Genomic DNA, 25,209 nt, shown 5'->3' on the forward strand with positions numbered 1-25,209 from the left:
CGGTAGTACCGCTGAAACTGGCGATGCCAGGCGGCTGGGGATCGGACATTTTGGCCGGCGGGGAATGGGTTTGAAACGCAAAGCAGCAGTCTTCGGAGAAAATGTTCTCACTTGCGCGGCGAAATCCCGGATTATAGTCGCGCTTCGTCTTCTTTTACCCTTCTGGGAAGCTTGCACTCGACAGGAACCGTACGTCTAGCGGAGAAAGCACTTTCTTCGAGTTCGATGCCGTCTTCACGCATGAATGGATCCGAGAATGTTTCCACTGGAGGGGACTGTTCAAGAGTGTGCAACGATATGTCGGTGAATGCGTGGTTAGTGAGACAGGCAAAGACAGGCCCACAATCGAGGGGGGGATCTCCAGGTAACGTCCAGGCGACTTATCCGCTCCAAATCATAGCAATGGGTCACATCCCCTCTCTGCTAAAGTCATTCAAGGGGAACACCGAGTTGTTGATCTGGCTGGATATGCTCATCGGATACGTGATAGCCAAGGCTAGCGCATCCAGAACTGCACAGACCATCGCCGAAGCGTACGAGGAGTGTGTCTTTCGCAGATTTGGAGCTAGTGAGATGATTCGTCATGATCGGGAGCCAGGTTTTATTTCCGATTCCTTTCGAGCCTTCAACAGGATCCTTGGGCAAAGACAGTGGGCAACTATGGCATATCGTCCTCAAGCCAATGGAGCTGCCGAACGCATGGTACAGACGATCACAAGGGCGCTCAAGATGTAATTCGAGGATCTGGATCAGCGGGAATGGGATGAGTACGCAGAACGACTTACCTTCGCAATGAATACCGCACAGGACAGGATCCGGGGCGATACCCCGTTCTACTTGGTACATGGATGGGATCCTAGGTCCACTTTGGAAGCGGTCATTCCGGTGGGCAGTGCCAAGAGGTGAAACCGAGACCCAAGACGATGGCGATACCAGGTCCAGAAATACTACCGGCAAGCCAGATCCCAAGTGAACGAGCGGTTGCGAAGTACGATACAGGATCGAGCGGATCGACACAACGAAGATGCCCGTCCACATAAAATCCAGGTTGGATCGCAAGTATGGCTATACTTGGATCGGGTAAGGTGTAACGGGGTACGTATCCCTCAGTGTACCCCAAGTTACATGGAGTGTGACACGTCACACTTCGGGATATTTGGTACAAGGTACCAAGGTCGTCCAAAGCCAACCATTGGCTGACGACATTGCTTTTCTATAGGTGACTAATAGTTTGTATACTTAACCCAAGCTTAGCCTACCTATAAATATACTCAGCTTACAACCTACCTAAAATTGGTTACCTCGCTCCCTTTAGGTAAAGGGACCTGTGAGCTGCCGTTCACTGAGAGTTTGTAAACTCTCGGAAGCCAACTTTCTCTAGCCCAAGGTGCTGTGTGACCCCGTCACACTCGGTAGCACTTGTAGTCAATCCACGCCAACGCGGGCAGACTACCTGAACCTCTCTGAAGCTCGTTGCCATGGATAGGAACGACTTCTCCCATCTGACCGACTCACAGGTCGAGTCGGTTCGGAAGATGGCAGGCATCTTCGTGATGCAGGCCCTGCAGAGCCTGGTGGCGTCAGCACCGGCCGAGCAGCTCGAGCGCGTCAATGCGTTTGACGCTTACGAGCAGGGGCTCATCGCGCATGTGCAGGAGAACCTGCAGGCTCCGGCGGCGGAAACAAATCCGCCACACCCGAAGCCAATACGGCTGAAGGTTAAGCCGTATGAAGGGAAGGAAGGTGAGAGACACTTCAGGGTCCGAGAGGTAGAGCTCGCGATGGACGCGGCTCTGGTCTCGGTCGAGCAACTTCGTGTTGTTTTCGCACTCTCCAACCTACGCGGTCGTGCTAAGAGTTTGGTGTACACGCGGGAGGCAACATCCCCTGGATGTTTCACATCCTAGGCTCAGCTGTGCGAACAGCTCCGAGCCGCGTTCCTCCCGGCGAGCTACGAGTACCGCCAGCACTCGCACTTCCTCTCGTGCAAGCAAGGGAGGCGTGAGCTGCATGAGTACGTCCAAGAGATATGGGAGCTCACGGCGTCTTTAGTGGGAAACCCACTCAACGAACACATCAAGATGACTGTGTTCATGGACGGCCTTCGAGTGGGCCCAGCGCGCACTCAGCTGTTCCGGGTGCAGTCAAGCACCCTTGAAGGGGCGATTCAATGGCTCTTCAGGAAGAATACAGCCATCGCCAGGCGCGCACGCCGGCCTCAGCATGGCCTGGGAGTTCTTTGTCGAATCCCGGTCGAGCGAACCCCAACGGACCAGTTCCCATGGAACTCGGGTCCGCCGAGCAGCGCGGCATTCGCTGCTTCGGCTGCGGGGAGATGGGCCACTTCAAACACGACTGTGCCGCGGAAAGACTCCGCAGACGGACTTTCCCCAAGCCCGTCCTCAATACTCGCCGGCATAAGCCAGGATCCCGGGGAGGGGAACGCCGGAAACCAGTAGTGGCGGGGGCCCTACTGGGGAGGAACTAAGTCTTCGTGAGAGGTACGCGGGTGGCGCGTACCACGGGGACTTAGTCTCTGGGAGGCTTCGCACTCTCGAATCGGCGAAGAGCAGCGGCGGGTTGCTCATAGTACACGGATGTGTACGAGGATACGATTACCCCTTTAGAATCTTGATCGATTCTGGGGCGTCGAAGAATTTCGCACGCCGCCAGACGGTTGCTCGTAATAGCAACAAGTTGTCCGATGCTTTGAGAGAAAGCAAGGGCAACGGGACGGTCTGGTCGACGGGAAGGTCGTCACTGTCACCAGCGTCCAAGTGGATCTGGCCGTCAAGTTTGGAGACTTTGACAGCCTCGAACAGCTCACTGTTCTCGACATGGATCCCTACTATATGATCTTGGCCATGCCCTGGCTTGAGGAGCACGAGGCAAGGCAATCGGTGCCAGCCGCCCTGTGAAGTCCGACAGAGCATTGATGAGTCATGTTCCCACCTCTGTCAGGACCCGGGGTGCCCGCAAGGGCTGCCAGGGTACCGAAGCATCCAGCAGATGCTTGGGTGTGGTCGACGTATATGACGGCTCCGAGGACGCTTCGATGGTGGCGGCGCCCAGAGGAGGCGCTAGCCAAGTGGGTAACTTAGGTCCACAAGCGGGTAACATAGTTCCGCAGACAGCTGCAGCTGTCACGAACGCTGGTAATAGCGTGTTCAAGGTGGGTAACAGAGCTCCACACACAGTCGTCCAGACCTTAACTGAAGAGAAAGACGTCGGACACGCTTACTGTGTGGGTAATACAGTACCACACGAAGCCTCGAGTGTCTCGGATGTCGGTGCTCCGACATCCCCAGACGCAAGTAACAAAGCTCCACGTCACGGTCGCCGTCGAATCTGAACCTCGTTCAGATCGACGTCGCTTCAAGCAACTCGGAGTCCGAGCCCAGGCCCCTCCGACACGGCCGGTGGGCGAGTGTTATCACATCTTCGATGGCGAGTCCGGTTTACCCGTCAAGGCATCTGGTGTCCACTTGGAAGTGTTGCCAGAGGTTGCAGAGATACTGAACCTCGAGGAAATGACGGTCGAGTCTTTCCTGGCCAATCTTAGGTCTGGGAAGGTTTCCGAGATGGTGTTCATAAGACCTGAGACCACTCAGGAGGAGCTGAACTCCTCCTCTGTCTTGGACGAGGACGTCCTGGAAGACCTGAACAAGAAGCGTCAGACGCGCTTGGGTTCCAAGATCTTTAAGAACCCCAAGGATCCGGTGTATCCTTTGGTGACGGAGTATGCGGACGTGGTGAGCAAACACCCACCGACCCAACTCCCACCAGATCGAGGTGTGCGACATAAGATCGATCTCGTGCCTGGAACAGAGTACTGTGTCACGAGACAATGGTCGTTTCCACGCGAACAGTGCGAGGTCATCGATGCCTTCTTCGCTGCGAAAGCGAAGGCAAAGGCATGGTGCGGGAGTCGAAGTCCCCGCACTCGACGCCAACTTTCTGCGTTCGGAAGCCGAACGGAAAGTGGCGTCTAGTTCATGTTTATACCAAGCTGAACAACGCGACGGTGCCGGCCCAAACACGAATCCCGCGAAAGGATGTGTTGTTGAACAACATGGCTGGAAGTGTACTGTACAGTGCGTTGGATTTGGTAGACGGATACTACCAGATCCTGATGCGAGAGAGCGACATCCCGCTCACCGCGGTGAGCCTTCCAATCGGCATGCTTTGGGAGTGGCCCGTCATGCCGCAGGGATTGTCTAATGCCCCGGCGACGCTCAACCGCCTGGTGATGCAATTGTTCAGACCACTACGTGCCTTCGAACAGACGTACTTCGACGACATCTTCGTCCATAGCCGTGCCGAGGGAGGCAAGGCGGGCATGGAGGTGCATCTGGGGCACCTCCGTCGAGTGTTGGATGTGATGCGAGCGAACAAGCGCTACGTTAACACCGACAAGTGTGTCTTCGCGTCACCAGAGATAAAGGTTCTCGGTTTCTTCGTAAGCAACGTGGGCGTTCGGGCTGACCCAGACAAAGTCAAAGGACATAGCAGCATGGCCAACGCCCCGATCTTAAAAGGATGTTCGAAATTGGCTGGGCTTGACTAGCTACCTGCACAAGTACAGCGCAGGGTACGCGGGCTTCGCTAAGCCCTTGTTGGGCCTTCTTCAGAAGGACGCCGACAGGCATTGGGAGCAGGAGCACCAGGATGCATGTGACAGCATTAAGGCCGGTCTCCAAGAGGCATCTGTCCTGGCCCTGCCGGACGAGACGAAGTCGTTCAGCGTCGTCTGCGATGTCTCCGACTATGCCAGGGGTTGGGCACTGCTGCAGGCCGACACGGGTGGACATGAACGAGTCATCTCGTTCCGGTCCAGGCAGCTCAAAGCCGCCGAACGGAACTACCCTACCCACAACAAGGAGCTCTTTGCAATGAAGTATGCCTTTATGAAGTTTCGAGTTCACCTTCTGGGCTAACGGCCCTTCGTGATCTACACAGACCACGCATCCTTGAGGACGGCGACAAATTCGCCTCACCTCTCCCAACGTGGCTGCCCTTCTTTGCGGAGTACAACTTCCGCGTCGAGTACAAGCCGGGCAAGCTCAACGTGCTTGCAGACGCCCTCTCTCGGCGTCCAGACTACGAGTCGGCCCACATCACACGGGTGACAACGGATCTATATGATCGGATACGTAGGGCGTATCGGGACAATGAGGCTGTCGCACCTATCGTCAAGTTCATCGCAACAGGAACGAGCGCGGAGTCCGACTGGCTTTCGTCGCGACAGCGCTCCCGGCTCCACCGATATGAGTTGAAGGATGACCTTTTCTATTACCAGGTGGAGCCCAATGAACCTCCACGGGTGGTCGTACCCAACGACGAGGATCTGAAGTTCGACATCCTCGCGGAGGCGCACGACGCGCCCTCCAGCGGCCACTTGGGCCGCGAGGAGACTTTCCTGTCGGTCTCGCAGGACTTCTGGCGGACCCACATGTACAAGTGGGTCGCCCGATACGTGAAGACATGTGAAACATGTCAGCGGGTCAAACCCGCAGGGCACGCTTCGGCTCCACTACAGAGCCTGCCTGTACCGGCTGACTGTTGGAAGTCGATGAGTCTTGACTTCATTTTTGGGCTTCCCGCGACGGATACGGCAACACGGAATTTTGGTGTTCGAGTGTCGGCTGAGCAAGATGGTACATCTCGCTCCAGTGTCCGTTACCGTCACAGGCGAACAAACCGCGAAGTTGTTCGTCGATGGCGTGTTCCGCTATCACGGTCTCCCGGGGACGATTGTCTCGGACCGAGACCCGCGGATCACGGCTGCATTTTTGAAAACGCTGTTTCCTTTACTGGGAGCTCGTCTACAGATGTCCACTGCGGACCATCCACAGACAGACGGCCAGACAGAGCGCGTCAATCGAGTGCTCGAGGACAATCTGCGCAGTGTGCGCGAGGAAATACCACGTACGTGGTAGACGCAGCTTCCAGCTGTTGGGTTTGCGCTCAACAACGCGGTGCACGCGTCCACGGGGCTCACGTCGCTCTACTTGAACGGCTTTCGTCACCGCAGAGGGCATCTCACTCTTGGAGGAGACACTGACTCCTCTATTCTAAGTGGGGGAGAGGCTCGGAAAGCTCTTTCCTTCCAGGTCTCAGATGTGAGACCAGTTTCGCTGCGGAAACAGGTGGAATCCTTTGTGGATACCAAGCTGAGCGTTATCAGCAGGGTCCGCGATGCCATGGCAGCGGCCCAGGACAGACAAAAGGAATACTCTGACAAACATGGAAGAGGAAACTTTAGTGTATTTAAGGTGGGGGCTTAGTGCTACTAGACACTAGGAGCCTACCGCTAGACACTGTCAGCTCTGTCGGCAGCAACAAGCTGAACCACCGCTTCATTGGACCATTCGCAGTCCTGGTCAGGCCTGGTGCGTCGTACACCATCGAACTGCCTAAGTCAATGACGACACACCCGACGTTCTACGCTGGACGTCTTAAGCGGTACTATGATCCGCAGGGGGTTGCTGACTCGCAGACCCACCTTGGCTCAGCTCCTCGAAGCGAGGGCCGGTCACATACTTCGACGAGGGCGTCGGAGCTGGCACCCAAGCCTCGGGCGGAACAGCAAGGGACCGTACGCTGGAGGGCCCCCGTACGAACGGACCCAGGAGCCATACGCCGAGTACGCCGGTACGACGTCGTACGGGAGTGCGCCAATTGCATCTCCGGACGTGACAGCAGAGCCTCGATACGTCGGATCATGCAGAAGGCTTCGTCAAGATCGGACGAAGAGGCCCGCCGGTCCACCCGCAGATGCAGGATCGAGACCTCACGGTCCAACAGGCCCAGGCGACCCGCAAGACGAGCGAGCTCGCCCTGATTCCCGGCCTGGGCGGCAGCATCCCCGCCAGTCCCAAGGCCAAGTGCAATCCCAAGCACGAGGACGTGTTGACGAAGGCGGTCAACCTCAGGGCCCTGGATCGGACCCGCAGGAGAAGCACTCGGACGAGAGTAGCGTTCGGGAGGCGCCGAGTACTCGTACTCGTACGAGGGCACCTCCGCCCCTGCTTGACCGGAATAAAGAAGTCCAATAACACGTGGAGCTGATTCTCCAGGAGCAACGGCGTCGCGGTAAGCGACAGCTCCTCGTGAAGTGGAGGGGTTATGTTCACTCCGAGAACTGGTGGGAGCCGATTGAATGGCTCCTGATTGGCTGCCCGAAGGCTGTCGCAATCTGGGAACAGAAGCGGCGGCAGCTTCATAAGTAGTCCGGGGTTTCTTGCTCGAACGGGGAACGGACGTTGACGACACTCCGTACCCGCGCTCATCGTGAGCGCTACACTGCGCGACAAAATCTTTCGGACACTTACATTTTTATCTATAGCTTGGCTTCTAGAACGAGTTGAGACGTGCAATTTAGATATGTTTAGCCAATCCAATAGGTCTATAGCTGGCATGTGACACGGAGCTAGATTTCCGAGTATGTCGGTAGGCTGGCATACAAGGAACTAAGATTGGGCTGCGACACGATTTTCGGACACACTTTTATCTTATTTTTAGTAAGGGCAAGAATGATTGTCCTAAGCGGTCATCCAATCAATCTCCCTTCTGGCTTCATATTAGTATGGGACGCGGACCACCCATCACCGACGAAGAGCGAGGGAGGATCAAGGGCGTCCACGAAGCAAACGTGGGGGTGAGAGAGATAGCTCGCCGCCTCAAGAGGTCGCCGGACGGCGTGAGCTACGTACAGTACTGCGCACTGAAGACAAGCGCGCGGCAAAGCCGGGTAGGTCGAAGAGCCTCACCGACCGCCAGATTCGGCATGTCGTACGTGGGGCTGCCACGGGAAACTATTCGGCAGCGCAGCTGAAGGCTAGAATGCTCTGTTCGTACCGTTCAGAGGCTGTTGTCTAAGGTTGATTTTTTAGTCTACTCATAGATGGATAGAGCGCTCCCACTCACACAGGAGTACATGGATGCACGCTTAGAGTTCGTGGAAAGGCTTTCGTCTGCAGCCCAGAAAGAAATTGTTTGGCCTATGATTATTTTTTCTGACGAGAAAAAAATCAATCTAGATGGACCTGATGGCTATAAACACTGTTGGAGGGACCTGAGACGTCCTGCTCGGCGTTATTTGACGCGCCAAAATGGAGGAGGGTCGCTAATGGTGTGGGGCGCTTTTGGCGCTAAGGGAAAGTCGGAATTGGTTGTTCTGGAGGGGCGCCAGAAATCGTCGAACTACCTCTACACGGTGTCTGAGTATATGCTTCCGTTCGCGCACGCTAAATACGGTACAGACTTTGTGTACATGCAAGACAATGCGTCTATTCACGCTTCCTACGAATCCAAGGCGCTCTTCAAAGAGCAAAGGGTGACGGTGCTCGACTGGCCCCAGACCTGAACCTAATCGAGAACGTGTGGGCAATCCTCGCAAGAAAGGTGTACAGTAATAATTAGCAGAATGCGTCTGTACCTGAGCTAACAGTTGCTGTGAGGGCTGCATGGGATTAGGTTACGATGGACGAGTTGATGAAGTTGATGGACTCGATGCCATCGCGATGCTTTGAAGTAGCACAAAAGAACGGTTATAAGACGCATTACTGATAGTTTTTCGCTTAGGACAATCGTTCTTGCCCTTACTAAAAAATAAGATAAAAGTGTGTCCGAAAATCGTGTCGCAGCCCAATGTTTAGTTCCTTGTATGCCAGCCTACCGACATACTCGGAAATCTAGCTCCGTGTCACATGCCAGCTATAGACATATTGGATTGGCTGAACATATCTAAATAGCACGTCTCAACTCGTTCTAGAAGCCAAGTTATAGATAAAAATGTAAGTGTCCAAAAGATTTTGTCGCGCAGTGTAGAAGCCACGCGCTTCAGAATGTCCCTTGGCAGCATGCGCTTGCTGACCGAGTGGGCGAACCGAACACGAAGATCCCGCTGGTCCAGGATGCAGGACAGTAGCTGATCTTCATGGAGTTCCCGTAACTCCGATGGTGAGTACTTGAGAGACTCCACCCAAGCCCAGAACATGTCCTCACATGAGTTCCAGTTAGGACGGTTCTCGGGAAGAACCCAGGGATAGCCCCAGAGAGGGTAGAGACCACCCCGGTTCTCGGGCTTCTTACGACAGGTCGTGAAGTCCTTAAGAGGGATACGGTGTGGCGCAAGAAGCACACACATCGAGCCGCCTCCAAGTTGTCGACAAACAACTGCATCTTCTGGACCAGGGTACATTCGTAAACGTCCCTAGAGGTGTGTCCACCAACAAGGCCACGAGAAGCGACGAGAATCTCCAGGAAGGGGTCAGCCCCAGAGCTCTTCTCGGGGGGCCAATACCCTCTTGAGTTGATGGCAGCTACCTGGCTGACTAGTGCTACCAACGGACCCCCACGCGTACGTTGGGCAGCTTGGTAGTCCTCCTGCTGCTGGTCGAGGTCGTTAGTGATCTCCCGGGGCTCAGGAATAGCACCCTCATCCGCTTTCACCTCCCCTTCGTCCTCTTCATCCGAGGAGCCGAAGAGGTTCCGATTGGAGTACCCAGTCTCCTTCTCCTCGTGGAGTGGAGACTTCGAAGCCGTACGTTCTTAGAAGGCTTGGCGCCTTCGGCTTTAGCGGCCTTAGCACGCGCAAGACCCGGCAAGCGAGTGATGGCGAGGCTTCTTCTCCTCGTCGTCGCCAGCTTTAGGAGTGCCATTAGCCTTGACGGCCGGGCTCTCAGAGCGCACCGACGTCCTGGGGCAGTGGTCGCCGTGATCACTAGCGAGCGACTGCACGCTGTCGTCTTCGTGCTCGCTGGACACTGGGCTGTGCCCTCCCGTAGGGCCCACGAAAGCATCGTGCGTGCTCCCGTACTTGACTTCTTCCTCACTGCCCGAGTCGAACTCACGTTCAGCGAACCGAGGGCTCGGGCGGTTGTCTGGAGTGGCCGAGGGTGACGGACTGCGGCGCTTGCTCGCACGCTTGCCCACAGCCGCGTCACCAGCTGAGCCGCTCGCCTCGGAGGCTACCTTAGTAGCCCCCTGGCGTGCGGACATTTGCCGCGAGGCTAAGTGCTCTTGGCTTGCACCTTTCTGGCAGCAGCCTTGGAGTGTACTTTCGTCATGCTCTTCGCAGTGCCACGGGACATGCCAGAGGTCGAAGCGGGGACCGAGAAGAAGAGCGCTCAACCGCTGCTCGAGGCTCTAACTGTGAAGTGAGCCTCCGCCGCTCTTGCGCGGCCAAGTCGATGTATTTCGACTTTGAGAATGAAAGTTTGTGACGTACACTTCTTCATTCTGATTGGTCCGTAAACCGAACCTAAGTGGGGGGTAACGGGGTACGTAGCCCTAAGTGTACCCCAAGTTACATGGAGTGTGACACGTCACACTTCGGGATATTTGGTACAAGGTACCAAGGTCGTCCAAAGCCAACCATTGGCTGATGACATTGCTTTTCTATAGGTGACTTATAGTTTGTATACTTAACTCAAGCTTAGCCTACCTATAAATATACTCAGCTTACAGCCTACCTAAATTGGTCACCCAGCTCCCTTTAGGTAAAATGACCTGTGAACTGCCGTTCACTGAGAGTTTGTAAACTCTCGGAAGCCAACTTCCTCTAGCGCAAGGTGCTGTGTGACCCCGTCACATGAGGGAAGGATATGCCCGTAAGTGGTCCATCTGTGGCACGGACTGTTCCGAGTAAGCGAAAAGATAGGGGAATACGCAGTGAAGTTGGAGACGGCAGGCACCGAATATCGCGTGCTCCCTGTAGTACACGTGTCCAAGCTAAAACTGGTCAGAGAATATCCGGAGCGGCCTAAGATCCATCTTTCAGTGGATGAGTCCAACCGAGTGGATTTCGACGAAGTCTTCCTACCAGAAGATAGCTGGAACGTGGATCTGTAAGCGGATGAGTTCGAATTCGAGAAGATCGCCGACATGAGATCAGGGAAACGGACCAGATTCGGACGAGTTTACCGTGAATTTCTGGTATATTGGCGAGAATACGACGAGCCCAGCTGGGTAGACGAGGCAGATCTGAACTGTGGGGCATTACTCTATGATTTCTTGCGGGGTCGTACGAGTCGGTATCGATTTGGCGTGATGCAGGCTCACGAAGAGGATGAGGGGGAGGGTCCATGGATTAGAGCTAGTCATGTCGGTGGGAAAGTGAAGAAAGACTCACATGTAGGGTGTGGACCAGGAGGAGGAGAATCACTGATGTGAGCTGGTCATATTAGAAGGGAAGAGAAGAGTCCACAGAAAGGGTGTGGATCAGGAGGAAGGGGTGGATGTCTTATGCATAAAGAGTGGCGTTTAACGTACAAGGATTCCCGGACCAAATTCGGTTTCAAGTGCTCGGACCATATTGGTCTGATTATGACTCGACTTTATGAGGTGGATCCGGCTCGGATCCGTGCTTGGATCCGGTTTAGATCCCAGGGTGAATCCGGCTCGGACTCAGAAGTTGGCCCAGATCCAGATATGGATTTAGCTTGGACCCCAAGGTGGATCTAGCCCAGATCCAGGTGTACGCCGAGGGTCTGACATGGCCTCTATCAGACAAACGAATGTTAGGGAAGACGCAATCAAGTAGCGAGAAGTGGATTAGGAGAGCTTATACAAACAGACTAGATCGATCCAGTTTCCAGCCGCTAATTGCTACTACGAGACGGATCCACGAAGACTGGAACTGACGGCGTGACATGGAGGAGTGGAATTGATCAGGTAGTCTTGGACTGAACGTTGAAGAACTTTTCACCAGACGTGGGATCCGGTGTGCTGGATGTTGGCTGGGATCCACCCGAAATTGGTTGCGCCAAGGTTCTGTTTCGTCAAACTCTCGCAAAGCCTCCAATAAGCGCGCTGGTTCGGGGAGGTGAAGGTTGGGATCTTCCAAGTTAGCTCGGCAAAATATTCAAAGAGGCGATTAACATTTAACATCATCTTCTGGATTGTGTCACTCACATAACCCAACTTCACACTCAAGAATCTTGAGCATATCTTGTGTCAAGATATGCTGATCAATCAGGAGTGTATGTTGCAACTTGCGAGGGATGAAAACAATTTGCAAGTTTGGAGCGGCCTGGGTACAGCCTTTAAAACGATCAAACGGGGTGCAGCAAGGTGCTGTCTCTATGGAATGGCCTCCAGCCCATTTTCACCAGGTTGAAGTGACAATCACTCTGTTGTTGAAGTTGACAATACCAATCCTAACTGTGATTGTCCTTGTAGATTGACTGGTCCACGTTAATCAATACGCTCTTCTGGAACTTCAACGGTGCCGTTGGCATGTGGTGAAGTGAGGAACCCCGGACAAACATACCCCCGGGCAATGTTAATTTCAGTGCTGTTGATCGCCCTCACGTACCTGATGCCGCTGTTCGGTGCGATTGTGTTCAACTCGCCGAATTGGACGACATGGGACGACGGATCATTCTCGAGCATCGCGTCGGCCATTGGAAGCACTGTCCTTTCGACGTGGATCATGTTGGCTTCTTTTGGGAGTAATGCAGGCATGTACATCGCGGAGCTGTTTTGCGAATCGTTCCAGATCATGGGAATGGCTCAAAATGAGCTTGCGCCGGCGATTTTTAAAGCGTAAGTTCTGGTATCTATTATATTGTGCTCAATTTACTAATACGTGTTGTCCATCTACTGCAGACGCAACAAGCGATTCAACACGCCGCACAATGCCGTATTTGCGAGTCTCATCGTCATCTTGATACTTATCGAGCTCGACTTCAGCGACGTCGTGAACATGACCAATGCGCTATCAGCCTACTACCAGATGCTGATTTTTGCAGCATTTATCAAGCTGCGCTACACACATGCGGAACTCAAGCGTCCATACAAAGGTACGCTAACGGTGTTGTTTGGAAATAGTGCTTGTGTATAACATGACTATTAATGTAAAACAGTTCCTGGAAGCATCCCTTTGCTATTGCTTGGTCTCTTGATCTCGACGGCCTTGCTGGTATACATTGTTGTCGACGTATGCTTCACTCTGGCACCGGCGATGATCGTAACACTGGCGGGGTTTGCGTATGCAAATTGGAAAAGATTCACTCGCGTGCAATTCGAGAACCTGAGCATGAATGGAAAGTAAACACTGAGCGTACCGGTCAATGTAAATAAGTGTAATAGGAAGCAAAACAATTCACGGCAACAAAAAATGAAATTTGGTTACGAAAACTTGAAAAACCGGCTCAACCGAAGACGTATCAATCGTGTCACTATCATGGCCGGATGCCGCTTCTCATGAAGCTCGATGAAACTCAGCCCTTTACACTTAAAGTAGTCTCATGACGCCATCACGCAGCAACTGCCGCATCGACCATCCCGTTGGACGGTTGTGTCCATCGTCAGAGTGGCGCCAGGACCCAAAAGATCCATCCCGAGTGCGCCTTGCTGAACGCCTCGAGTTGCGCCGATGCAAATTGTTGCAGTCCGTAGCGGTCTTCACTCGGGAATGCACATCCTGTGCCCCCAGACTCCACTCGTCGATGAGAAGCCAATTGCCGCCCCACGATGAGATTTGGTCGCCATAGCGACGCACAGCTTGCATCACCTTGTTTCACGGTTCTGACCTTCGTAGCCCCAAATAAAGTATGGGTGCCCACTCGTGCCACACGTTAAAGTACTTAGGATAGCGCATGAAATCCTCCATAAACGGAGGACTCTGCTCCGTAAGCAACGGCGCCACAGTCAGCACGCAGTCGTTGCCAGTTGCACGGATCTCCGAGTACGCGCGCTCATAGTAAGCACGAAGAACATGCTGCTTCGTTGGGTGCTCTGGCTCGTTCAACAGACCAATGCCGAGGAACGAGGGGCAGAAACGGTATCGCGAAGCCAGGAACTTGGCTAGATAAACCGTGTTGTCCACATTCTCCGGGTACTGACTCCAGAATTTGACCCCGCTTTCCACTGCAGCGCTGTGGTCGCGCCCGTTCTGGGACCCTTTGGCCGCGTGGATGTCTACGATCACGGCCATGTCGTATTTCACACACCAATGGTTCACCAGTTCGTCCAAGCAGCGTAAGGAATGAGGAGCGAACACCGTCCAATCTTGCTTGTTCGGGAAGTCTGTGGGGTCGAAACCCATGATCCAGTAGCCCACAGGCACTCGCACCGTATTGAGACCAAACCTCTTCATCTCGGCGATGTCGTACTCGGTGATCCACGTACGTCGGTGCTCATCGAAGCGTCGAACACCTTCTTCATGACCTAGAAACTTCATCGTGGCGAACTCTCCTTGATTCTTGATCGCATCAGGCACGCCATGCCACAGACACGAGTCCCAAGTCATCCAGTGCTCAGCGACGAGCCAACCGCCGAGGTTGACACCGCGGCACGGGATCTCGCCGCGGCGCAGTCGCGCTTGGAGCGAGTCGGACGCTACGCAGGACATCTTAAAAGATCGGATGCTTAAATGCCGACGAGTTTCAAAGTGAGCTGAGAAATTGATTGAACTGCCAAGCCTGTTTTTGCATCGGGGACAAGCGACGGCAACGTGAGTTTACCCACGTGCGTCGGTAGGGACCAAAAGGTGTCTCAAGGTCAGACACAACGCCAGGTTAGCAACTAAATAAAGGTTGATACCATCGCAATAGAACTTACCGAGTGATGAAGTGGTTGATCGGTTTAGGAACTGCGGGTCCGAAGGTCTTTTGCATTTGCAAGAATAGCGCGTTCGCAATCTCCTCGTCAGTGAACGAAGCCGAAACGGCGCTCGCATTATCACCGATAAGGACACCTTCCAGGATAGGCACCCCTTTGGCGAGGTGGTGGCTGAACACTAACGGGAAGAAAATGCGGCGACCATCGCTCGTGTTCTTTTGCTGAATCTGGCCCATGAATGTAGCGTGCTTGGGCCAGAAGACCTCGGGGAATTGCACCAGCACCTTCATATACTGGCCCACCTTCGACCGCTTGAGAGCTTCGGTTTTGACGGCGGGCAACTCCGGCTGGAAGTGCAGTTTGCCGCTCTGAAGGTGGCCCAGTGAAGTGGTAACAACGACGCGGTCGGCCATCACGCGGCGTCCGTCGGTGCACTCGATGAGCACTCCATCTGGACTTTCATAGTTAATTGACGTTACCGACACGTTCGTGTGAATAACGTCACGGATCGGATCAGCGAGGTGCTCAATGAAACCTGACGGGACGATGCAATGAGCACCAGGGTCGTCGCCCATAAGGTCGGTACCGATAAATATGTCGAGGTTGAGGTCGTCAGTGGTGAGACCGAACCAAGCCTCCATTAACCGAAGGAACAGGTCGATTTTCTTTCGCGCCTTGCCATCGGTCACGGCCTCGACCAGCTCTTGGTCAGAGACGAGAAGGTGCTCCATAACGGCAGACAATGTCTTCTCTCGGTGATCATCACCCAGGTCCGACCTTACCAGCGTCTGAAGCTTGCGCATTAGTAGATCTTGAAGGTCCCACGCGTCCTTCGCGTGCTGCTCGCTCAATTGGTGACTGTCATTGAAAAGCAGGAAGCTCGAGCACGAGCCAGGATGAAGCCATGGATTCCTCGAGCTGATCTCTTTGAATGAGATGCCGAATTGCTTGGCAAGCGCGGCGAACGGGCTGCCCTCCGTTCCATGGATCCAGGCGGCCCCCACCTCCACGTTCACAGTGAGCGAGTCGCTGAAGGACTTCGTTTGCACGCGCCCGCCAATGCGGGACTGTGCCTCCAGTACGCACACGTCGCTTGAATCGAAGTGACCCGATGAAAGGAGTTTGTTTGCGGCACCTACGCCGGCAAGCCCGGCGCCGATCGCTACCACGCGATAGTTATTATCGAGTGTGGTCTTTGTCGTTTCAAGAGTGAGGTTGGGGAATTTTGTTGCTTGGCAATTTGCAGAGTGAGCTTCGCTTTGCTATCATAACTTTGGGTTTCCGGACGATCGTTCGAAGTCCCACAGCATGTGTTACACAAGTTGTGTAACACAACGATCAAGATGACGAGCTCGATGTCACGGACAACGCACGTCATGTGGCGAAATCGAGGCCTCTCTTCACATCTTGAAGTGCATTTTGACCGAGCACCCAGCCTCTGTGTTTGCAAGCGACTACCGTACAAAGTCTCCGTCACGTTCCTTAGTCGGCCGCTGCAGTTTCCGAACGATGAACATGATACCACCTCGCATTGCATGATGCCGCGAAACATCATCAAAATGGTACGGCTTTCGCCATGAGCCCCGCCAAAGTGTTTCCTTACGAAAGCACGAGCAGTTAAAGCTTACGTTACGCAAAGATGACCACCGGATACTTCTATCGTCAACAAGTCCGTGACATCAACCGTCGCCCCCCCCCATTCTACTTGTAGTACATGTATTAATACCTTTAACAGAGTTAAAAAGGAGTACAGTAGAAGTTCCACCGGGAAGGCTACAGCGGGAAAAATACGATCGACGCGAGCATTTCCCTTAACATAAGCTGCCGAAACTGGCGCGCCATCTTTTTCCTTCTACATGTACACTTCACTTCACTTTGAATATATTACAACTTAAAAAAAGCAGTTATTAAAACTTAACATGCTTCGTTCTTCAACTGTTCACCAATGCAGACTTAGCCCAGAATTGACGCTGCAGCTCTTACACCTGCATGGTGAAGTAAACAATCATTAGATCTCAAACAAAACACTTCGTGCAGACGACTAGTACGCACCGGAGAGGTACGCCGCTTGCAGTTCGCCCTGGTACTTGTAGTCCGTGGCCTCACCGGCGAACAGCACGGTTCGCCACAGTCTGGCGTAGGATCGCTGGGTCCTCATCCGTACTGTCCACTGTAAGAGAGCTGTAAGCACCAATCGACCACGGATCCTGATCCCATCTGCAGCTCAACCAAGAGGGTAGTGTTAGAAATCACAGAGCCACACGCAGATAAAGACACACCTTACCTTGTAATGAAGTGGTCCACTGGACCTGGGATGCTCGGACCAAACGTGTCTTGCAGCTGTAGAAAAAGCGCATGCGCAATCTCCTCGTCCGTAAATGTAGCAGAGACTTTGCTGGCGTTCTCGCCGACCAAAACTCCTTCGATGATAGGCACACCCTTCGCAAAATGATAGTTAAAAACTACCGGAAAGTAGATACGGCGATCCGAGTCGACTTCATCAGCCGACGATTCCTTGATCTGTGCGATGAAAGTACAGTCCTCAGGCCAGAACACTTCCGGGAACTGTACGAGGATCTTCATGTATTGACCCATCTTGGAGCGCTCGATGGCGCCAAGTTTTGGTGCCGGCAGCTCGGGCTGGAAGTGCAGCTTGCCGGACTTTAGGAGCCCGAGCGATGAAGTCACAACCACGTGGTCAGCCGACACACAATTGCCATCACTGCACTTGATCACAACGCCGTGTGCACCTTCATAGTTGATGGAGGTGACGACCACGTTCGTGTGGATCGAGTCCTTCACAGGCTCCACCAAGTGGTCAATGAAGCGCTCCATTCCTTCAGGAACGATGCAATGAGCACCAGCGTCATCACTGTGTGTATCAATACCGCAAAATTTAGTTAGCATTAAAAGAAGCAATAAAAAATAAAAATTGTGCACATACCCGATCAGTTCAATGTCGATGAACTCGTCGAGCTGCACTTCGTCGCCATCCACCCCCATCCAGAGCTCAATCAACTTCAGACATATCTCCAATCTCGCGCGTGCATTCGGGGCCTTCATCACGTTACGGAGTTCCTCGTGCGACTCGATAAGGTGGCCGACGATACCCCAAAGTGCCTTCTCCTGGTGATCAGTAGCGTCCGGCGACGTTGCCAGCGCCTGCAGCTTGTGCATAAGAAGATCTTGCCACTTCCACGTCTCGTCGACTTGTTCTTGCGGTAGTTGCTCGTTGCCGTCGAAGAAAATAAAGTTCTTGCACGCACCAGGATGCAGCCACGGATTCCGCGGAGCGACCTCTTTAAGCGCGATGCCAAATTTTGTCGCCATATCGGAGAACGGGTTGCCTTCGGTGCCGTGGATCTACGCGGTGCCCACCTCCACATTGACAGGCAAAGAATCACTGAATGGCTGCGTCTTGATACGCCCACCGATGCGCGACTGCGCTTCAAGCACACAAATGTCGTTGGCTGCGAATTTGGGTGGAAATTTTGAGTCGGTACTTTTATATTTTGAATCGGATACTTGCGAAATTATATGCTCGATCGGACTTATGAGTTGGTTACCCTGGTTACTAGTAACCTGCTCAACCGGCAAAAGTGACCAACATAGTTCGAAAAAGAGGGTAGAACCGGCAAAAGTGACCAACATAGTTCGAAAAAGAGGGTAGTACGGTATATTCGTTTTCAATCGGCTAGTTCTGAATGTTGGGGTTGGTAACCTCCTGGTTACTAGTAATGTAACGGGGTACGTAGCCCTAAGTGTACCCTGGTTACATGAAGTGTGACACTTCACACTTCAGGAGTATGACACGTCATACTCCGAGATATTTGGTACAAGGTACCAAGGTCGTTCAAAGCCAACCATTGGTTAAATGACATTGCATTTCTATAGGTAACTAACAGTTTGTATTAAACCCAAACTTAACCTACCTATAAATATACTCAGTTTACAATCTACCTTATTTGGGTCACTTCGCTCTCTTTAATAAAAGAGGGGACCTGTGAACTGCCGTTCACTGAGAGTTTGTATACTCTCGGAAGATAACTTCCTCTTGCGCAAGGTGCTGTGTGACCCCGTCACAAGTAACCTGCTGAACCTGCAAAAGTGGCCGATCCAAAACAAAAAAACCGTCAGTAAAATCATTCTGAAGCGGTTAGTTGTGCATTTTTGAGCGGGCACTTATGTATTCTGATCTGGGTTCCTCATGTAGTGACGACTAACCTGTTGAACCAGCAAAACGACCGATTATAAAAGCAAATGCAGTCAGTAAAAAACAATTCAACCTACCAGTTGTGCAAGTTTAGTCGGTTTACCTTCGGTATCGTGCTGGACCCCTCCTGAACTGTCGGATCTGCAACGCCGGCGAACATTAATGCAAACAAGGCAGAAAAAACATTTCTAAGCTCTCAGTTGCGCAAGTTTGTATACCTTCGTCGGACCGCTAGACGATCTGAAATTTGTTGAACGTGTAAAAATAATGTGGCCGATCAAAACGTCAGATTAAGTCAATACCAAGGAAGTAGAGAAAATCACCACGAACCTTTAAATGTGGCGGCTGGTAGCCATGGTAATGTCCGTCACGAGCTCATCCACTTCAACGTCATGACTATCAGCATCGGTAAACGTGATCGTCCAAGTAACTGGCTTATTGTCAGCCTGAACGGAGGTCACTACACCACTGAAGCAGCTGATCTGGAACTCCTTTGGTGATTCAGGTAACGACGTTTTAAAGCGATGCAAGGCTTTGTATCCGATAGCCTCGCTTGGGTATTTTTCCAGATGTCGTTTCAGCCGAGCCGTCGGTCCAGTCGAACGTGTGTCGTCACCTTCAGCAGCTTCGAGACTATCTCGAACAAGGCAGCTGAGCTCCTTGCGTGGCCGTCCAGGGCGACGGCGGTGGGGGATTCCAGCTTGAATTTCGTCAATATTTAGGTGTTGCTTGATAGCCGCTGCTGCCAGTACATGCGAGCACACCCAACCCGACATGACGTAAGCCTTGCACTCACAGGAATATTTTTTACGGAAGAGTTGAGCCGTGTCGCTGTTCACCTTTGGCAAAGCTCGCAGCTTTTCAAACTTGATCTTGGCGCTTACACGGACACGATATAGTGATTGGTCTTGTGCCTTGTCGTACCTTCAAGCAAAATCTCAGTTTGTAAAAGTTTCCGTACTAGAAGTAGAACTTAAAAGCTTGAGTACCTTTTTGTCAGAGCTTTGGTTACACGCTGATCAAAATGATCCTTTCGGTTGATGTAGAAAGTCTGAAGACATTGTGTTTGCACAACGTAGAACTTCGTGGTATCCAGTGTAATTGCTTTGGCCTTCGTAAGCTGTGAGTGAAGCAAAGGTGCTTCAGCAAAAGGCCGTATTTCCTCTGGTGCCCTGTGCGCACAGCAGAAATGAAGAATTTGGCCCATCGAGAACTCCAAGAAGTAGACCATAGCGGCACGAAGGTAAAGGCCCATATGAGCCCTTATACTCTTGTGAAATGACTCAATTCCCTGTTGCTGTGGCAGGGATCCAGGTAGTGTCGAAGCTCCAACGAACCAGGAATCAAATGGAGCCGTCAGATAGGTGTCTGTGAACCAATCGGCATACCGGGCTTCTCCTTTGTTGCGCCATTTTGTCATCAGCTTTGCCGAAAGAGCTTTAAAGTGCTTGTAACTTGTGCATTTGTAAAGGCTGTTGATGTCTGTTTTCACAACAGACACAAGAAATTCTTTATCTGATAGCATGCTCTTCTTTTTGGTGGCGAGGCACTTCCGGCTTACATGAGGCCAACACGTGACAAAGACCATCTCGGGCCATGCTTTTCCAAGAGCTGCTGCAATGCAGACAGCATGGTCTGCGACCCCCACGGTCGGCTTTAACTCCATACCCAGGCAGTTATAGACGCAGCGATTCACAGACTCGAATAACGCTTCATACGCCAACTCGCACTCCGTACGAACAAATCCAAACGCACAGGGGTAAAATCGCTGGTGGAACTGGCGTTCCTTTTCATCGTAAATCACACCAACTACACCGAGATTAATCAAAGTCCAACCAGCGTCTGTTAACCGATAAGTGCCGTCGCAAGAGATCGAAACTAGGTCTCCGTAAGCAGCAGCCGTAAGAAAATTACGCAAAAGCTCCTTGCAGCTCAGGACCATACCAAAAGAAGCCTATTTTGTTTTGTTCACCTCCTTGGACTCAAAAACCTGAAGTACCACAAGTTCTCGTTCGCCAACAGCGTCAAATTCGTCTTTTGTCGTGCACAATCGTGACGCTGCCCATTCGAACAGCTCGGTGTGTGTGCCCAGTTGTTTCCATTTGCCCGTGAGCTGCTTTTTTTCCATCCGGCTTTACGATTGCGGACTTGGCCGATATCAGGCAGCAGTTTTTCCTTTTCACTGTCATCTCCATAAATGCGGGTCAACTGGTCAAGAGCGCCAAGTGGCGTCTGTCCACTTGCAAACATCAACTCAAGCTCTTTATCGAAGCACTTGTGAATACCCCTCGAGGCTTGAACTTCTTCTGCTCCTCCGTCGTGATCACCACAAAGTTCACACACGAACTCCATCTGATGCGGGCGAATGCGAACGAAAGCATTGCAATTCTCGTGGCTTTTACATCTGTAGGTTTTGGAATCACCATACATTGTCCGAGAATGACCAGCAATGACAAAATTGAACTCCAAATTCTTGCGAAATGAGTTGGCTTCATCGAAAGTACAGCACGTCTTCAGCAGTGACCACTTTCGGTTGGGAATGCCACGGCGAGACCGCTTTGGACGCTCTGCGTGACTATTGCCGATATCCTGAGCTGTGTCGTCTTCACGTGCAGTCTGCAGATCGTCGCTGTCGTGGTAGGTCTGAGCAAGAGCAAGACCAGTCAGATCCTGTTGCCTTTCTCCGAGCTGGCATTCTGTGAGGTGCGTGACTGGTGATGCTACTGCCGCTGGGGCGCTCGAGTCGTCGCTGCTTGAAGCGTCTTCGCCTCCTTCGCGCATTACATTGTCGCTAGCAGCAGCCAGCCGAGCGCGCTTTCTCATCTGCACCATTGTGGTTGTACTGGCGATTTGTAGACTGAAAGGCAACACATAAGAAAGGAGGAATGACATAATCATTCAAACCAACGCAAATGGTAACAACAGGTGGGGCGACATCAATATAATGCGGGCAAGAGTGATGGTCGTTGAAGTGCGACATGAACAGCAAGTGGTCCTCAAGTCCAGGAGACGGTCAACTTATCGTCGTACAGCTTCATACCGGCGAACATTAACTTGTGCCATCCACTCCTTCTTCTATTTACCGACGTACGCAAACCTACCTCCAGCTCTGTGCACGTAAACCAAGGTAGTCTTCTCAACTTGAAACTGTCACCAAACTCGCGCTACGCGCAGACCCAAAAACCCTTAGTTGCTCGCTGAGCTCGCTTCGACAAAACCCTAAGCCCGCTCCGGCTTCGCCTTCGCTTGTCCACTTGTACAACTGGGTTTAACCCCGCGTGCTACGCACACGGATCTTAAACGCCAGCAGGATGTTCATGTCGTGTAAACCAAGGTAGTCTTCTCCACTTGAAACTGTCACCAAACTCGCGCTACGCGCGGACCCAAAAACCCTTAGTTGCTCGCTGAGCTCGCTTCGACAAAACCCTAAGCCCGCTCCGGCTTCGCCTTCGCTTGTCCACTTGTACAACTGGGTTTAACCCCGCGTGCTACGCACACGGATCTTAAACGCCAGCAGGATGTTCATGTCGTGGCCTGCTACGGCTTCGCCTTCGCTCGTAATTCGCTGCTCGCGGTGGTCTTCTTCACATGAAGCTGTCACCATACTCGCGCTTCGTATCCTAGGTTACACGTGAGGGGTACAGGGATATCTCTAGAATTAAAAAATATATAAATATATATCACATATTGCAAACATAGCCATAACTGACAAGTAAAGATTCAAAAGTGCCCGATTGGTTACTTATTTTTTTCAGTGTCCGATTCAAAATACAAAAGTACCCTTGTCAAAATTAAGTCTCTGCGAATTTGTTGGAAGCCAGCAGCGCGTTGGCAGCACTTACACCAGCCATTCCAGCGCCAATGACCACCACGCGGTACGATCGCTCCAGTGCAATTGCAGACTTGACGGCCATGGCGAACTGGCGGGGGTTTGTGGTGCCCTTCAAATGCGAATGACACTGTGCCATTGACGGAATAAGCTTAATAAAGCCCCTTTCTCTAATAATTGTAGGTCTGATCCATAGGTCTGATCCTTACAAATCTCTTGATCATATTCGTGAAAATATCAGAAGCCTAAAATGTTTCTGATATTTTGAGGTAGTCGAAATACTTTTTAATTTAGGCGGTTTAATTCATAATTAGTACTATTATTTTAATACACATTCAAGTAGTATTATCACACAATAGTACTACTTGATTATTAGAATTATTTTAGTTAAAATAAATGAAACGCAAAAAATACAGTATTCATTAAAGTATTCTACTAGTTTTGTCAATCCATCCAACGTACCGGTCACCAAAATGCCAGCCAAGCACGCCTTCGTGGCGCTGCAGGACCGCTTCGTGAGCTCACTGGTGATTGCCTGCTGCCCCACCATGGACTTAGTGGCCGTATTGACACTCGACCACCATCTCCTCGTTCATGTACGTCTCCATCATCCTCCTTCTTTCACTAAAAAGTAACCTTACTTGTTCTTTTCACGGTAGCGCACAACGTCATGGCAGAAACTGCTGCACGTCAAACCATCAGACGTCGGACTGGAAATGGTGACACTGGCGTGGAAACCTGACGGTCTTCAACTCGCAGTTGGCTGTGACGAAGGAGATGTGGCAATTTTTGAGATCGAATCGGGAGAAATAATACCGGAAAGACGGAGCAATTTACGTCACGAAATCTGCATCACCGCGATGCACTGGGCCCAGCTTAGCGAGGTAGGAGCTTCAGTGTGTACTTCTAACAACAAACGACGGCGTCATAAGCGCTACGGGGCATTGGGTGAACATTGGAATGCTCCAGGTTTGATTTCCCAGTCGAAACTTCAGTTTCAGCATCGGTCAAGTAGATTTTTAAGAGGTTTCAAAGAAGAAGGCCTCGTTGATGACTCGGTGCTACTTACTGGCGATGAACGAGGATTTATCGCACTGTGGTGGATGGGAAGAGTGTTGCTGACTCGTATTGACGTGAGTAAACATTTTACGGAGGAAGAGTTTGAGACGATGGAGTCGATGGGCTATGAACGTGGCGATACCAGTGGCTTCCGGATTGAGCGAGCAGACCTTGCGCCGGATTTTTCTCTTCTTTTCGTTCTGGTTGTTTTCTCTAGTAAGAAAAGTAGCCACAGTGTTGACAACACAATTAAAGTGCAGGAAGACACGAAGGTGCATCGGCTACTGACTTTGGATATGACAACTGTTCAGTACATCCATGAGGACGTGACTTTGGTGGCGAACACTATCGACCGCGCACACGAGATACTTGATCGGATTGCTACAACTGGCAGACAAATGACGACGGAATGGAAGAATGCTACTCGTATTTTTGAACTGAAGATGGGACTCATCGGGTCACTGTACGAGAAGTACGCGTGCGAGGATCCACCGCAAGTAGACATGCTGTCGGTGGTAGTGACTGGCATTACAGCACCTGCGTTGGCCCAGTACTTTGCTCAAGATATCGAGGAAATGGTACGTTCATTCTCTATGGTAAGCTAGCGAAGTATTGACAATGTGTGTGTCGCTGCATCGTGCTGCTAGAGCGTACATCGCATGCAGAAGGCCTTGTTCAGTGGATGCGACACGCTTCGAGCACTCGTTGACGAAAAACTGAAGCCAGACTTGGTCAGCTTTTTATTTCTCGTGTCGGAGTTACGTGGCCATGTCAAGTGGAATCCCCAGACTTACTCAAAGACAATGGGGATCACAGTAGCGGTCCTCGACGAGCTTGTCAAAACAACGCAAGATACTCTCGTGGCTATGGAGACACTTACGTTGGCGCTACACGAGACTCGTCAGGACTTTTCGTTATTTTTCCAGTGGATCCTCGAACGTATACGCATTCATTCGAACTCATCTCGATCTGGAGGGGCAATCGGTCGGGACGCCGGTGACGCTAAAGGCACAAAGTCGCTTCTGAACTTGCGAAGACTATGCGATTTCTTACAGCACGCAGCAGAAGTTGCCAAGCAGTTCAAAAAGCAGCAACCGGGCCACAATATTTACCGAGTTGAGACTACTTTCGGGAATCCAGTGTCGCATCAACTTACTATGGGGCCAGGTTTGTTGAATGAGAGCTCGAAGAATCAGTCGGAAGGCTGTCTTGATCTCATTAAGAGCCTGCAAGAAAGGTGGACGGCCATACTCGACGCAGTAGGTGGAACGCTGGCACAGTCCATTGGGCGTAAAGAAAGTGGGTGTTTCACTGTCGGCGATAGCGTGGAGGAGTGCCATGTTCGCTTTCGACAACTTGTTAACACGAAGAGGTCAGAGGATATTGATGCTATTGGCGTTCAAAGCGAGGATGAGGACAGCGATGAGGCGGTTGATTGGGATGCCTTGAAACACTTTGGATCAGTTCAAGATGGTCCTGCCAATTGTAGTATGATACTGATTGGGTTTCGATTACAATCGGGTGTTCTACGGCTGCT

At 51.9% G+C, this 25,209-nt stretch overlaps 8 protein-coding genes across 8 annotated transcripts; 2 read left to right on the forward strand and 6 right to left on the reverse strand.

The window, feature by feature from the left end:
* Positions 1 to 12,286: 12,286 nt before the first annotated feature.
* Positions 12,287 to 12,850, forward strand: PITG_01163 (Amino Acid-Polyamine-Organocation (APC) Family; the record flags this gene model as incomplete). Its single annotated transcript, XM_002907797.1, has 2 exons — positions 12,287 to 12,552; positions 12,616 to 12,850. 2 exons carry the CDS (start codon positions 12,287 to 12,289, stop codon positions 12,848 to 12,850), a joined length of 501 nt encoding a protein of 166 aa, XP_002907843.1.
* Positions 12,851 to 13,243: 393 nt separating this feature from the next.
* PITG_01164 (glucan 1,3-beta-glucosidase, putative) lies at positions 13,244 to 14,362 on the reverse strand (the record flags this gene model as incomplete). The annotated part of the gene is made up of 3 exons (XM_002907798.1): positions 13,244 to 13,362; positions 13,447 to 13,522; positions 13,586 to 14,362. The coding sequence occupies 3 exons, from the start codon at positions 14,360 to 14,362 to the stop codon at positions 13,244 to 13,246; spliced, it is 972 nt and encodes a 323-aa protein (XP_002907844.1).
* A 205-nt stretch (positions 14,363 to 14,567) lies between these two features.
* Positions 14,568 to 15,477, reverse strand: PITG_01165 (uncharacterized protein; the record flags this gene model as incomplete). Its single annotated transcript, XM_002907799.1, has 2 exons — positions 14,568 to 15,413; positions 15,460 to 15,477. 2 exons carry the CDS (start codon positions 15,475 to 15,477, stop codon positions 14,568 to 14,570), a joined length of 864 nt encoding a protein of 287 aa, XP_002907845.1.
* A 1,135-nt stretch (positions 15,478 to 16,612) lies between these two features.
* PITG_01166 (lysine-specific histone demethylase, putative) lies at positions 16,613 to 17,999 on the reverse strand (the record flags this gene model as incomplete). Its single annotated transcript, XM_002907800.1, has 4 exons — positions 16,613 to 16,657; positions 16,701 to 16,788; positions 16,856 to 17,443; positions 17,516 to 17,999. 4 exons carry the CDS (start codon positions 17,899 to 17,901, stop codon positions 16,613 to 16,615), a joined length of 1,107 nt encoding a protein of 368 aa, XP_002907846.1.
* A 1,117-nt stretch (positions 18,000 to 19,116) lies between these two features.
* PITG_01167 (uncharacterized protein) lies at positions 19,117 to 20,204 on the reverse strand (the record flags this gene model as incomplete). The annotated part of the gene is made up of 2 exons (XM_002907801.1): positions 19,117 to 19,708; positions 19,774 to 20,204. 2 exons carry the CDS (start codon positions 20,202 to 20,204, stop codon positions 19,117 to 19,119), a joined length of 1,023 nt encoding a protein of 340 aa, XP_002907847.1.
* Positions 20,205 to 20,440: 236 nt separating this feature from the next.
* Positions 20,441 to 20,912, reverse strand: PITG_01168 (uncharacterized protein; the record flags this gene model as incomplete). Its single annotated transcript, XM_002907802.1, has 3 exons — positions 20,441 to 20,444; positions 20,503 to 20,715; positions 20,767 to 20,912. 3 exons carry the CDS (start codon positions 20,910 to 20,912, stop codon positions 20,441 to 20,443), a joined length of 363 nt encoding a protein of 120 aa, XP_002907848.1.
* Positions 20,913 to 21,033: 121 nt separating this feature from the next.
* Positions 21,034 to 21,279, reverse strand: PITG_22674 (uncharacterized protein; the record flags this gene model as incomplete). The annotated part of the gene is made up of 1 exon (XM_002907803.1): positions 21,034 to 21,279. The coding sequence occupies one exon, from the start codon at positions 21,277 to 21,279 to the stop codon at positions 21,034 to 21,036; it is 246 nt and encodes an 81-aa protein (XP_002907849.1).
* A 1,807-nt stretch (positions 21,280 to 23,086) lies between these two features.
* Positions 23,087 to 25,121, forward strand: PITG_01169 (uncharacterized protein; the record flags this gene model as incomplete). Its single annotated transcript, XM_002907804.1, has 5 exons — positions 23,087 to 23,209; positions 23,273 to 23,878; positions 23,945 to 24,268; positions 24,320 to 25,005; positions 25,100 to 25,121. 5 exons carry the CDS (start codon positions 23,087 to 23,089, stop codon positions 25,119 to 25,121), a joined length of 1,761 nt encoding a protein of 586 aa, XP_002907850.1.
* Positions 25,122 to 25,209: the final 88 nt, after the last annotated feature.

This window comes from Phytophthora infestans, genomic scaffold, assembly GCF_000142945.1.
Source record: "Phytophthora infestans T30-4 supercont1.2 genomic scaffold, whole genome shotgun sequence".
In the NCBI taxonomy this organism is placed as follows: domain Eukaryota; phylum Oomycota; class Peronosporomycetes; order Peronosporales; family Peronosporaceae; genus Phytophthora; species Phytophthora infestans.